We start from the raw sequence: 14,229 nt of genomic DNA, 5'->3' as shown, positions 1-14,229 counted from the left end.
TTTAAGAAACAGATACTCAGGGCTCTTTCATAATACAGTTTCTCCTTGTTTCCAGGACCAGCGGGTCTGGACGGAGCAGGGCCGGAGATGAGTGATTAGTGAATTATAAACATTTTTATTTGAATGAATGAGGAATGGATATTTTGTACCTATACTGTATGCATATTGTTGATTTTATGCTTTATTAGGTGGCAACATGTCCACCATCTTTGTCTGTTTTTTAAAATGTAGATTTATTAATAAAATTGGGAAATGACTTAGGAAATAAAGTGGAAAAGAAAATTAAATACTTAGGAGTTTGGATTGCATCTAAAAATCTGAACTTATTTCAAGATAACTATAAAAGTGTGTGAACCGAAATTAAAAAAGACTTTAAAAAATGGGAGCAAACAAATCTGTCATTTTTGGGTAGAATATCTGTAATTAAAATGAATGTTCTCCCCAAAATGATATTTTTATTTCAATCATTACCGGTAATATCCAACTCCAATTGCTTTACACAATGGAAAAAAGACATACTAAACTTTCTATGGGAAAAGAAAAAAACAAAGATTAAATATAAAATACTAACAGATGAAAAACATGAGGGGGGTTTGCTTTCCCAGATTTGAAATTATATTATGAAGCAACCTGTTTAAGATGGATGAAAGAGAGGATCAAATTGAAGGGTGTAAATATACTGGTGCTGATCTGATCTATGGGTGGCACGTGTAAGGTAAAGGACCCCTGACCATTAGGTGCCGTCATGACTGACTCTGGGGTTGTGGCGCTCATCTCGCTTTATTGGCAGACCGGTCATGTACAGCTTCCAGGTCATGTGGCCAGCATGACTAAGCTGCTTCTGAACCAGAGCAGCGCATGGAAACGCTGTTTACCTTCCCGCCGGAGCGGTACCTATTTATCTACTTGTACTTTGACGTGCTTTCGAACTGCTAGGTTGGCAGGAGCAGGGACTGAGCAACGGGAGCTCACCCTGTCACGGGGATTTGAACCGCTGACCTTCTGATCGGCAAGCCCTAGGCTCTGTGGCTTAACCCACAGTGACACCCACGTCCCTATCTCTGGTATAAGAAAACTAGGGTTCACAAGGGATTTTTAAATCATGTGTCTGTCTAAGGTCTGGATGAGGCATAAATATATTTTAGAAAGTTACACTCCTGGTTGGTGAAAGCGGTTGCAGTAAAAAGGATAAATATGGATATGATCTGGGAAATGGACAAAGACCTCCTTGAATATAAAATGGCAACATAAAACTAAGCGATAGGGAGGAGGTGTCAAAATTGGATACTTGACTGGTTTCAATACTTCCAAACAAAGCAGATTTTAAAAAAAGATGAAAACGATTTGTACAAGAAGAATCAGAATGTGAAAAAGTGATTTTAGGGTCTAACAAAAAAACAGCAACTCTAAAACATATAAACTATTGCTAGAAAGGGAGACTAAAGATGAACTTATAAAGGAGGCAATAACAAAATGGGCTATTGATATTAGGCATATTATTGAAATTGCTGAGTGGGGAAAAATATGGAATTCAATAATGAACTCTGCATGGTCATATAAAAGAAAATATGCCAAAAAAAATACAATATAGATGGTATTTGACACCAATCAAACTGACTATAGTGTATAAAAGAAGCTCAAAACTATGCTGTAAATGTCTAGAAGTAGAGGGTACATTTATTCATTTATGGTGGAAATGTAAATGAGCAAAGGAATTTTGGGAGATGGTGTACAAGAAGTTAAAAAATATATTTAAATTCACATTTCCCAAGAAACCGGAAGCACTCCTTCTAGGCATACTTGGGAATGAGTTACCAAAGAAGGCTCACAGCCTATTTCTATAGGCAGCAACAGCTGTGAGGATAGTATAGGCAAGATACTGGAAACAAAGAGAGACCCCAGGGAAAGAACAATGGCTAAATAAATTAACTGAATATGCAGAGCTTGCCAGTATGACATCCAAAATAAGAAATCAAGATGACAAAAAGATGAAGAGTGAGTGAGAATATCTAGGGGAATATTTACAAAAAAAGTCCTCAAATATAAATTCCAGGTAGGGGATACTTTGTGACCAACAGTAGACAATATAAAAGATACTAAAGTATGGAAAATAAGATGAAAGAATTGATGCATATGCAGCTGAGCAAGAATTAAAAAGAGCTGTCATGGAATGCTGAGTGGGAAGTCGAAAAGAACTACTGTATAAGAATGGAAAATGGTGTAATTGTAAAACTGAAAACAAAAAAAGGATGAGTTCTTTCCAGCACAGAGTTTCTGTTTGAGTGCTTCTGCAATGTTAACCTTTCAGTATTGATTTTATTATAGTATTTTTCAGTGCTCTGCATATTTAAAAGAATATGTTTCTCAAAGAAGCAACCCAGTTGAGTTCAGGTTCTTTTCATAGTTGGCCAATATACTCTGTTGTAACTAACACTGAAAAACAATAAGGGAGCCCAAATCTTACTGATATTCTGCCAAATATAATGTAAGAACTTTTATCTTTTTGTGTTCTTAACCCTGATGCTACTGATAACCTGAATGCCAAATCTTCAAAGTCTTCAGAGAGAAGAAGCTAAAAGGAGAACTGGATAGGAATGCTTTTATCTGCAGAAAAGTAGAAATGTGTTACAGTGGGCATCATGTGTCCCAGATCTCTGACTTTGCACAGCAATGTCCTTTTTTTATCAGGATCTCACCTGAATAGCACTTTACAGGTTTTAGCCAGATACTCAAGATTTATTGCAGTAGTTTCAGTAAAATCAGTAGATCAATATTCATTGGAACAGTATAAGCAATAACAAATATGTCAGCTTATATTTCTCCATCTTATGAAAATAGAAAACTGCAAAAATAAAATATATATATTGTGGAACAAATAAGTAGTTGGAATACTCTTTTTTATAAGGAAAAAAGCTATCTCTCATAACACAGTTTTCTATATGGACATATACCTTGTGTGATATTTTCTTTTGTAATAGATTTTTCCATATAAACTCTCTCACTTTTTGTATATTCCAGGAGACAAAGATGGCAGCAAAGTGACCACAGTGGTAGCAACTCCTGGACAGGGTCCAGACAGGCCTCAAGAAGTTAGTTACACAGACACCAAAGTGATTGGAAATGGATCTTTTGGTGTTGTATATCAAGCCAAACTCTGTGATTCAGGAGAACTGGTTGCCATTAAGAAAGTTCTGCAAGACAAGAGGTTTAAGGTAAGAAGTAAGAAAAGTTGAGAACATTCATGCTACTATTTATTCTGTTCTTATGAGTCAGTCCTTGATGAATGATGTTTCCCTAGGGAGTATATTGTGAGCATTGACACTGTAGTCTTATGATTGTATTTTTGTGCAGGATATATAGGAAGGAAGCTGGAAATTCTGCCTTTGAACTGTAATGCATTTCTTTTGACCTTGTAGTGATGTGATGACATCTCAACAATCAGGTGGAAAGAAAACTACTTTCTTAGTCATTTCATTTTTAAAACTTCAAATTTTTCCAATATATTAAGGTTGCACTGCTTCCTTTAGGCATGCTCACCCCTGGGTAGTTGGAGATTTCCCCTGGGGCAGTCTATTTCTTGCTGGGAGGGTGTCTGGATGAACCAGCAGAATGTGATTCTATTGTGCCCAGTCTTTTTATCTGTTGCCACCAGACACTTCTCCCATCGAGAAATTGGAGATTGCTCCAGCATCTCTGATCAGCAGTGGCTAAAGGACTCAACGGCTCCCTCACTATGCCAGCCTTCAGACCATCTACCAAGTAACAAAACATTGAGCCAGTGGGAGATTTACCCCTGTCACTGCTTCCCAGGGATAGATGAGAATCTGGCTTTACATAGAAGCAGCTGAGTCACTCAACTGCTTATGAACCACACAGCTGGTGCAGTACACCTCTGCTGAGCAGATCAGCCTCCATGCAAGTCAATAACAGGGATGAACCCCATGAGGCAGAGTGAAGCAACATGGAGGCATTTAAATTTCTGGTGATACTGCTGCACAGGGAAGGGGCAAGAAAAAGATGGTGGTTTCAGTCAAAGTTCCTGACCCCTTATAGCTTACCTGGCCCTTAGAAAGGGAACGGAACCAGCTATTAACTGGCCAAAAGAGTGTGAAGGGACAAAGGGAACCTGGGCTTTAGCTTACAACTCAGTGCTTTCCCCAGGCATCCTGAGTGACAGAAGTAAGGACCTGGACAGCCCATACACCTACAAACAGAAGACCAAAGTTTGGGATTCACTATGTCCTTAACCCTTCACTTATTAGAAAATAAGCTTCATTGGTGTGCGGGGTCTGGAAGAGTCTTGCTCACTTCCTGAAGTAAAGGAGGGACAAAAAGATTCAGGGGGGGGGGGTCAGGCTCTGCGATGTAATATGAGCAATCACAATTAAAATTAACTCCAAGCAAGAATAGACTGTTTTGTATTTTATTGTGGGGTGGTGTAGGGTTTTATTGTGGAGGGTTTTGAGGTCTGCCTCCTCTCCTTGCTTGACCCAACAACCTCCAAAGCAAATACCATATTTTTCGCTCTATAAGACACACTTTTTCCCTCCTAAAAAGTAAGGGGAAATGCCTGTGCGTCTTATGGAGCGAATGTGTGTTCCCTGGAACCGCATTGCCCAGGGGCGAAAAGCAGATCTTGCTTTTTTTAAAAAAAAGGGGGGGGAAGGGGGTGTTGAAAGGAAGCTGCTGAGCAGCTGATTGGCAAGCGATCAGGAGGGAGATAAGGCTGCGGGTAAAGGAGGTTGCGGGGGGGGGGGGGGCTAAAGACAGCAAACTTGCAAGGAGAGGAGACAGGAATACTAAAACAAGCAATGAGGAGAGAAATTAGAAGAAAAGGAGGAGCAAAAAACTGCTCCAGCTAAGGAAGAGGTGCTAAAGCAAACAAGAGGGAAGGGGGTGTTGAAACGAAGCCACTGAGCAGCTGATCGACAAGCGATCAGAAGGGAGATAAGGGATGTTAGCGATAAAGGAGGCTGCCTGGGAGAGGGGGAGGTAAAAGCTCGTGGATCCTCGGGATTTTTGCATTGGGTCACCTCAAATTCACTATCAGATCACATATCATGTCCATGGCTACAGCCTGCACCAAAAAAACCATGCACCCACTGTTTCATGGGGCCACAGTGGTGCAAACATGTGGTTACAAAGCATGGATCCAGATGGATTCTCAGGATTTTTGCATTGGGTCACCCCAAATTCACCATCAGATCACATGTCTGTGGCCAAAGCATGAACCACAAAAATCACACATCCACTGTTCACTCAGAATATTTTTTTTCTTGTTTTCCTCCTCTAAAAACTAGGTGCATGTTATGGTCAGGTGAGTCTTATGGAGTGAAAAATACGGTACCAGGTTTAGGAGAGATGTTTTCTTTGGAACTGCAACAGAGGAGGAAATCCCTTCTTGGTTTCTGCTCTGATCCTGTTAATTATCAGCCTTCCTTGGCTTTGAAGTTTGCGTTTAAAAAACCAATCCTGTAGGCTAGATAGAAAGATGTGTTTAATGTTACATGTAATTTGGCCCTGAAGTGGATTTGAAAATTATTTGTTGAAAGAGATCAGGGAAGTGGGATACATGGAATTATTCTCATTTTATCCTTGTACAGCCATATGAAGTAGGCTAATCTGCATGATAATGACTTGTTCAAAGCTACTGAGCTACCTTCATAGTTAAGCAGGGATTTAAACCTAGGTTCTCCTGAGGCCCAAATGAACAGTCTAATAGCTATTTTACTCTTCTGGCTCTCTAATATGGGTTCCGAAAGTTTCATCTGATGACCAGCGTACATGCAGACTCAAGTAAATGTGTTGTTGCAGGGAGTACCGAGAAGATATTGAGGAACCAGCTTGCTTTAATTGGAATTGACCTAGTTGTGTCCATTTGATTGTCTACCAAACACAGATGAATATTTTTTATAAATGTGTGGAATGTTCTTCTGACTGATACTTTTGCTCAGGTCCAGGTTGTTCCTGGAAATGGGCTTTGTGAAGGTACTTCTTTTTTAACCGTCTGAAATGTTAATTAGCTATAACTAGTTTAAATGGGCTAAGAGAGAGTAATAGGTCTCTGAAATGGAAGGATGATCTGGTGCAGAGAAACAGCCTGAAAAATAAGTAACAGGTAATCTTTTTATGTCGAGAGACACCTTTTTGCTTTTGAATTTGGAAATAAGGATATTGCTTTGGAGCAGGAGAGAGTCCTCTAATGCTAGGCTTTAAGGCTTTAGGAATAGCTTTAACTTGCCTATCTGCCCCCAAACTAAAGCTGGAGTCCCTAGATAGATACTCAAAGGTATCACGATGCCCACCAAAGCCTTGTGCCCCTTCAGTTTTTAAATTTTATTTGTGTGTTTTGGTTGGGGTTGTTTGCTTGTTCCATGGATTTGGCCTGTTGTATTTTTTTTCTGTGATGGCGATGGGGGTCCCTGAGTACACCAGTCTTTTCTGTAAAATTGGTGCTTCACTGTTGTGAACTTTCCTTAGATTTTCAAATGTGCCCTCAGGCCCCCCACAGTGGTAGAGCCGTGAACTAGAGAATGACAGAGATTGTAGACTGAGTTTTACTGTCCCAGAGTCAATGCTAGTTTCAGGTGTCGCCTTACTTCTGTAGTGAATTAAAGTGCAAAATTGGATGAATTATGCACAATGGTGTGTGACACTGTCTAAGATTCATAAGCTTTTCTGAAAAGCAAAATATAGGTTAGCCATGCTGAAATGTTCTTGAATCCTTTCCTCCTGCCTTCCACATACTAACGTAGTTTGACAAATGGAGCTCAGTGGGCACTTACTAGAAAGAATTCCTTTTTAGTAGTCACACCCCAGTTGTGGAATGCCTTCATCAGATACGATCACTTGACACTTACTTGGGGGGTCTGTTCAGTGCCAGAGAAATACCATTTTAGTTCCCCAGACCATTTAGTCTTAATTATTTTAGTGTGTTTAAAATTCTTTGCACTAATGTAATATTCTGTTTGGTTCTGTCTCATTTTTCATGTTTATATTTTACTTCTTGAAGTTTTCGGTTTTTACAGTTAACTGTCCAGAAAAACTTGGTTATTGGGAAGTATATAAATATTGTAAATAAACGATTGTGTTTTGATGAGAGATAATTTATAACAAAACAAATGAGTTTAAACTCTTAAGTATGAAATTAATCTCCCTGCTGAAATATGAGGAGCTTCACTGGCATACTGCTGACTCGAGAAGACCCACCTGTTTAGAGAAGCATTACCCTCAATTCCTGGCTCGATCTATTTGTTGTAATTTCTGTTTTAACTGTTACTCTATTTTAATTGTCTTAAAATGTATCATTCTAAATGTTTCGATAAAATTATATTACTGTTAATATTAATAATATGTTTTTATACTTGGCTGTATACTTGCAAACCATTTAGAAGCCATTTTGACAGGTGAGCAGTATATAAATAAATTAACGCAAAGATTGTGTCCCTTTGTAATATCTGGCAAATATTATTCTCTTTTTCAGAATCGAGAGCTTCAAATCATGAGAAAGCTCGATCATTGTAACATTGTCAGATTGCGCTATTTCTTTTACTCCAGTGGAGAGAAGGTACGTTTTGAGAGGCATGCAGGAAGCAAATCATTTGGGTTTGTGAGATGGTAGCAGCTGAGCAGTGGAATCAGCCGTTGCTGGCAAACTTCAGGCAGTTGTGCATCCTCCTCCTCCTCCTCCTCATTCTTGCCTCCATTCTACAAAAGTAGCCCTCAAAGCCAGAAGGTGGAGGAGTGAACCAACAGTGGCAAGGAGGAGGAATTTAATGAGAACTTGAGCTGGCACCTTCAGCACCCTCTTCTGGACAGGGAGACCACATTAATAGAATCTTTTATCAAGAAAGTAAGAGAAAGATATAGAGAAGCTAAATCAGATGAATAATTGGTTAGAGAGACTCTGGTCAGGAGCTGTAGCATGTGGCAGGGGGGGCAGTAGTGCTCATCTGATCTTTGCTTGCCCACATCATTGCTGCATACTGGGACGCGGGGGGGGGGGGGGGGGGCAAGACATGCCCAGCAAAGGCAACCCACCACTTCTGCCAGTGCTTTTGCTCCAGGCCATCTTTGCCGCTGCCTGTCCCCTCCCTCTCACCCTCCCAGTGTGCAACAGTGACATCGGAGGCTAGAGCACCAGTGCCCCACCCTGCCTTCTGCTACTACATGCTGGTCATTTGGAACGCATATGCCTACAGAGGCAGCATTTTAACTGTACCCTGTAAAATCTCAAATGTGCAAAATATAATGGCAAATGGCACTCACTGGGAAGGAACTGTTACAACCACGTGCCTCATTTAGGACACATTTTGCAGTTTCTAAATTTATTGGTTTCTTCTTTCCAGTCTTCCCATGCCATGCTTCATGGTACCTAGTTCTCATAAACACATCGTCCAGAAAGCCTGTCCTTCAATCTGTTACTAGTACTTGAAGATACCATGTCACCATATACTTGCATATGTTTTAAATACAGTTCCTTTTAAATAGATGAATACCTTTTTCAAGGGGTTGAAATATGGGTCAAAGTAATCCTACTACTTGCCTGGCCTCATTTGCACTGAAAAAATGTAATCAGCATGATATGGCATTTACAGACATGGTTGTCTTGTGCTACAAAAGTTAATGCATTTACTGGTATATAGTCTATGGATGTAAACAAGATTGTGTTTAAAAAAAAAATGGTTTCCCTCCTGTAAAAAGCACCATTAAAAATACCATACTTCTGGTTTCATATAATCTTTCTTCTTTCATCCCTGTCTTTTTCCTTTTTCCCATTTCCAGAAAGATGAGGTATACCTTAATTTGGTTCTGGACTATGTTCCTGAAACAGTATACAGAGTTGCCAGGCATTATAGTCGGGCCAAGCAGACACTCCCGATGATATTTGTGAAGGTAGGTAAAATGAAACGATAACCTAGATGGTTGGTTGCTTGGTTGTTACATCAGACATAGGGCAGCAATCAGGTTTAGATGTTCATAGGTAGAAATGGGTCTGCTAATGCCCTTTGTTTCTTTCTAATGGCGGCCTCTTGCACATTGTGTAGTTTTGCTCTGGAGAGCTCCTTGACAATGGAGACACTTGGTTGGGGAGCGTGCTGCTACTGCAAAGGGGAAGCTCAGGTGTACCATATGACTGCCCTGTTCTTGAAAGGAAGTACAGGCTTGTCTGAGTGAGGGTTGATATAGACATGCTGTCATATCTACATGAGATTTCATAGAATACTTTTTTCAAGGGGTATTGCACATGGTGAGGGAAGTGTACAGATGATACGCATATGTTTTTATTTATGCAGACGGTTGGGCTAGATGACCCTTCTGGTCCTTTCCAACTCTACAATTCTATGATTCTGTTAGGTTGCTAGGGGTTACTACCCCTGCTTTCCAGCCCATCTCCCACCTGCCAACCCCTTTCCTCCTCCCCATACACCTTACCAAACTTTTATGTAGTCCCCCCCCCCCCGCTGCATTTTAAAATACAAACTTCTCTTTATCACAGCAACAGCTGTGGTGGCGGCAGCCATGTTGGGGAGGGAAGAGGAGACTTTATCTCCTTTGTTTCCCCTTAATTTTGCAAGCAGTGGCAGCAACAAAGGGTGTATGGGAAGGTTGGAAATTAAGCCCAACACTGATTCTTTCAAACTCCAATCAGAAAGGAGCGGTGCAGGGCTGCTCTCCCTTTTCCATCTCAGTCGGCTGCAGTTGTTAAGCTGAAGGCTGGCTTAGCCGGTCTACTTGTCTGGCATGCCGATACCCTCATTGGCCTGGGCCAGGGATGTCCTGCCTCTGGCTTCCTCCTCTGCCTCCGAGCTGCTGTGATGGCCGAGTAGCTTTGAGAGTCTAGTTGAGGCATGTCCAAAGTCCGTTTCAGGGGCCTAATCCGTCCCATCGGTCGGTTTAATCCGGCCCCTGTGGCAGTTTTTCCTGGGGTAAAATAATAAAAAAGGTTAACAACTTTGGTTGGCCCTTTGGTCAGCCTTCACGGCCCTTCACTTCATCAAATCTGGCCCTCTTTGGAAAGAGCTTCAACGCCACTGGTCTAGTTGGTCATCATGCTGTAGTTTGCAGCACTACCCAGTGGTGGCCCCATGAACTGCAGCATGATGACATTCTTACAACTTTATTACTTATATAGGTATGCAACCCATATGCCAAAATGGCTTCCATTTGCCATATCCAGTGGGTTTCCAGCTTATATAGCAAAGTGCCAAAAAACTAGAAAGGCTGATTCTTGCAATATTTTGGAAGTACTGATAAAAAAAACAAAAACGACAAGGACTGTTTTAGATATTGAGCAGAAATAGCTTTGTTGATTCTCTTCTGATGAATAGCTTCTGCTTGACATGTCCTGGCCTGTGTTTGGACAATAAATTAATTAAAATATCTTTAGCACTTGCGTTTTTAATAGCACACCATTAGCGTTACTGTTGCCTATAACTCTTACAGTGCACGGTTCTTAGTTCAGAAGCTGGATTAATGCAGCCGACTCCTCACTTGGCCTTCCTGTCTGCTATGACTGAGGCTTCATAGCCTTCACCTTTTCCCTGGGCAGTTTCTTATAAAGAGCAGATTCCAGTCCTCTGCCCCAATGACCCAGATGTAATAAAATTGCTTCAAATTTAGTAAGTAGTCTAATAGAGGTGAACAAACTGGAGAAAGACACTGCTGCCCGCCCCCCCCCCGCTCCTCAGTGTGTTTAAAGGGTGTGGATTATGTATAGATAGAACAGAAAGAGTTAGATTAAAAACCAGCAAACTCCATAGATCTTTTTATTGTAACATACTCTGTTCTACTGTCCCCTTCTTATGAGCCATTCCAGTAATAAAACAAAGCTGCTATATTAGAAATGTGGTGTGATATAATGATAATGCAGAAGGACCCACCTCTTGTTTATTTTATGTTAGTAAAAAAAGGTAAAGCAAGATGATGATGGTGATGATACGCCATCTGGCTGGGTTTCCCCAGCCACTCTGGGCAGCTTCCAAGAAAGATAAAAAATACATTAAAATGTCACACGTTAAAAACTTCCCTGAACAGGGCTACCTTCAGATGTCTTCTAAATCTCAGATAATGTCAGATAAGCGATTCCACGTTTGAGTTCTTACATGCTCTCAGGTAGATGCCATCTAGACTTGGTGAGATAAGAAGAGCCTGCAGGATCAGGCCAAGGGCTCATCCAGTCCAGTATCCTGTTCTCATAGTGGCCAACCAGAGGCCTGTGGGAAACCCACAGGCAAGGCTTCAGCACAAGATTGGACAAGACAATATGTTATGATAGTTTTTACTTGGTCAGTAAGGCCTAGAACCAGGATGGGGAACCCTTTTGGCTCAGCAGGCCAGATAGTTATCTCCCCCCCCCCCCGGCTAACTTTGACAGATGTTTGGTACCATCCACCTGTCAGTCAGGCTGGCTCATGGGTTTGGGAGAAAGGCTCTTCTCTGCCAACATGTTGCCCACAGGGAACATGCTGGCAAAGCAGCACTCAGCAGAATTGAACCCTGCCCATCACCCAGTGGCATCAGCTGTTTAACAGGTATGCCTGGTTTGGAGGAAATGGTTTGGCTCATTGGCCAGAAGTACAAGGACTTTGTCCCTTGTCTCTACAATTTGCCTCAGTTCCTTCAAAAGTTCAGGTGTATGGAGTCGCCCTTTATCTTCCTTTGTAAAGACAGATGCAGAGAAGTCATTCAGCTTCTTCTCACTCTTTTCATCCTATGATCCAGCCAGCTCCCTGGCCAGTCTCCTGCTACTCATGTATTTAAAGATTTTTGTCGTTGTTTATTCTATTTTTAGCAACGTACTGCTCAGTCTTTTATTTTATTTATGTATCCTTTGTTGTCTGCTTAAATTTCTTTTTGCTAAAAGAGGAAGTTTCCATTTCTGGAGTTAAACGTGACTGTGTTTGATTTTCTTGGCAGTTGTCCACTTACATATATGTTGAATTTGTTTGTACTGTGGTCACTTTTCCCGGCCGGTTCCAAAGCACAGCTTGCACTAGCTTCTGTGTGTCTGCCTGCCACTTAAAATTAAGTTCAGGGCTGACTTCCCTCTGGTTGGTTCCATGACCAGCCAATCTATGGCACCGTTTTTAAGGATATTTAGACATTTTACCTCTTCGTCATGCCTGGAATTATCCTCTATGTGAGAATAATTGAAGCCACCCATTAGTAGGTGGAATTTAAATTCAAATATCAGGATTTAAATACAACATAAATCTAATATAAATACAAATAAAATATAAATTTAAATATCAGGATGGAATGGTTCCATAGAGTTCAGAAGTTGCAATTATGGATTTGAGTAAAACTTAAACAAGCTTATTGTATACCTACCTCTTTCATTTCTCTCTTATATTTTAATGGTAGTAGATCTTGCACCCGTTTCACATTTAGGACAGATAAAATAAAAATCAGAGAATTAGTTAGGAATTTGAAAAGGGGATGGATTTAGATCATTTTAGGTCCCTGGTTTAGTCACTCGTCTGCTTCCCATTTGCTGACTGCAAAAATAGAGTGTGCAACTCTCCTTGGAGATCTTTGGAGGCTCTTGGTGTGGCTTGAGCCAAACGGCTTTTCTTCCCTGTGTCTCCACAGGTAACAAACAACTAATAAGTCTAATTGGTAAGAAATATTGTCCCATAGCTCTGGAAGAGAGTGAAAGACCCCTCCTGTTAATGAGGCAGGGTATTTGTGGGGACTCCAATAAGTTTTTTTTAATGTATTTTGACCCAGTTCTCAGATGACTATCCCCACAGTAGAACTCCATAAAAGAGCTGAGCTCTGTAACTTAATTGTGTGAGAGAGCTCACCCTTCGTAATGCCTCTCTCACTTGTATTCACTTTCTGGACATCATAGAGTCTATATGTGGTCCAGGAAATGCTGTATAGAACAGTAACCCAAGGTATTTAATACTCTTTACCTGTTCTGGAGTTTGACCATCCAATAACTGACTCTTTTGTGTAGACTTCTTTTCAGAGACTAAGATGGAGCAGTCTTTTATCAACAATGACATTACTCAGTTGCAGCCATAGCTTGTCTCTGGGGGAGCAAATCAAACGCTGCCATAGAATCTGAAATATAACTTGTTCATAATGGATACTAAGCTAATTGTTCTATAATTGTCCCCATTGTCAGCTGGGCCTTTCTTAAAAAATATTGTTGTATTTCCTGTTCCCTTCGATTTTCATTCTTTTTTATTGCATGTAAATATTTTCTCAGCTTTCCACAGTACTTGTTTGTGAAATAGTATTCAGCTTTTTTCTATTTTTATAAATGAGGAGGAAGTGTTAAACCTCTTTGGATTTGATGCGGAGTAGTGTTAATTAGTTTAATTGATAAAATAACTGATGAACTAAAATTTGCTATTGTCTAATCTTTCTAATAATTTTATACTTCTGTTTTTTATTCTGCTACTGTTTTGATCGTTTCTATTATTAAGCTGCTTTGAATTCTGAAGTGGAAGACAAGTGTGAAAGAAAGAAATAAAACACAGAATACATTTATTATCAAAAAAAAGGACAGTGTCTGGACATTACATCAAAGTGTTGATTTTAACCATATTTTTAGTTGTCAAGCATTATAGAAAAGTTAGTATGTTAAACCTCCTGCCATGTTTTAGTATGGGAGATGATATTTATTTTAAAATCTCTTATTTATGTTCCAGTTATACATGTATCAACTATTCCGAAGTTTAGCCTATATCCATTCCTTTGGAATATGCCATCGGGATATCAAACCACAAAATCTTTTGCTGGACCCCGACACAGCTGTCCTAAAACTTTGTGATTTTGGAAGGTAAGTGTCTCTGGCAAAAATTAGTCCAGTTGAACAAAGGGGGGGGGGGACAGTGGTGTTTATCCTGAGCTCCATTTCAGTAGTTGTGGTTATTCTGGCTTGCATGACAAGGCCGCTGCCACTTATAACAGTATTACACTCAATTTTGGAAATGAGCAAAGTGTGCGTGATTGCCTCTGCATTAAATTTTCCATGGCTGAGTCATGTCGGATAGGTATGTATATTGAAGTTTATGGTGAAGCAACAGCTAGGCCATTTTGTACCACACATTAAGTCTCGTCGCAATAAATACATTAGTCTTGTGGCAAATATTGTCAAAGAAAATCTGTCTGAAAGTAAATATTTTAAAGACAGGCAAACTACACAGCAGCATTATTGTTACAGCATAGAAGTGACGGGACGCAGGGCCAATATCTGCTTTGCTCAGATGCCAG

The 14,229-nt window shown here is 40.3% G+C and overlaps 1 protein-coding gene across 3 annotated transcripts in view; it reads left to right on the top strand.

Moving 5' to 3' along the window:
* The window catches only part of GSK3B (glycogen synthase kinase 3 beta), a 59,867-nt gene that overhangs the window by 17,976 nt on the left and 27,662 nt on the right, over nucleotides 1-14,229 (top strand). For all 3 annotated transcript variants that reach the window (XM_083420326.1, XM_083420327.1, XM_083420328.1), the window contains exons 2-5: nucleotides 3,019-3,212; nucleotides 7,484-7,567; nucleotides 8,785-8,895; nucleotides 13,665-13,795. In XM_083420326.1, coding sequence (XP_083276452.1) covers nucleotides 3,019-3,212; nucleotides 7,484-7,567; nucleotides 8,785-8,895; nucleotides 13,665-13,795 — 520 coding nt within the window. The remainder of the gene's footprint in view (nucleotides 1-3,018; nucleotides 3,213-7,483; nucleotides 7,568-8,784; nucleotides 8,896-13,664; nucleotides 13,796-14,229) is intronic.

Source organism: Podarcis tiliguerta (genome assembly GCF_965153285.1).
Source record: "Podarcis tiliguerta genome assembly, chromosome: 17".
NCBI classification, from domain to species: Eukaryota; Metazoa; Chordata; class Lepidosauria; order Squamata; family Lacertidae; genus Podarcis; species Podarcis tiliguerta.
Note: the sequence above shows the minus strand (reverse complement) of the source record. Positions and strands in the feature narration are given on the sequence as shown.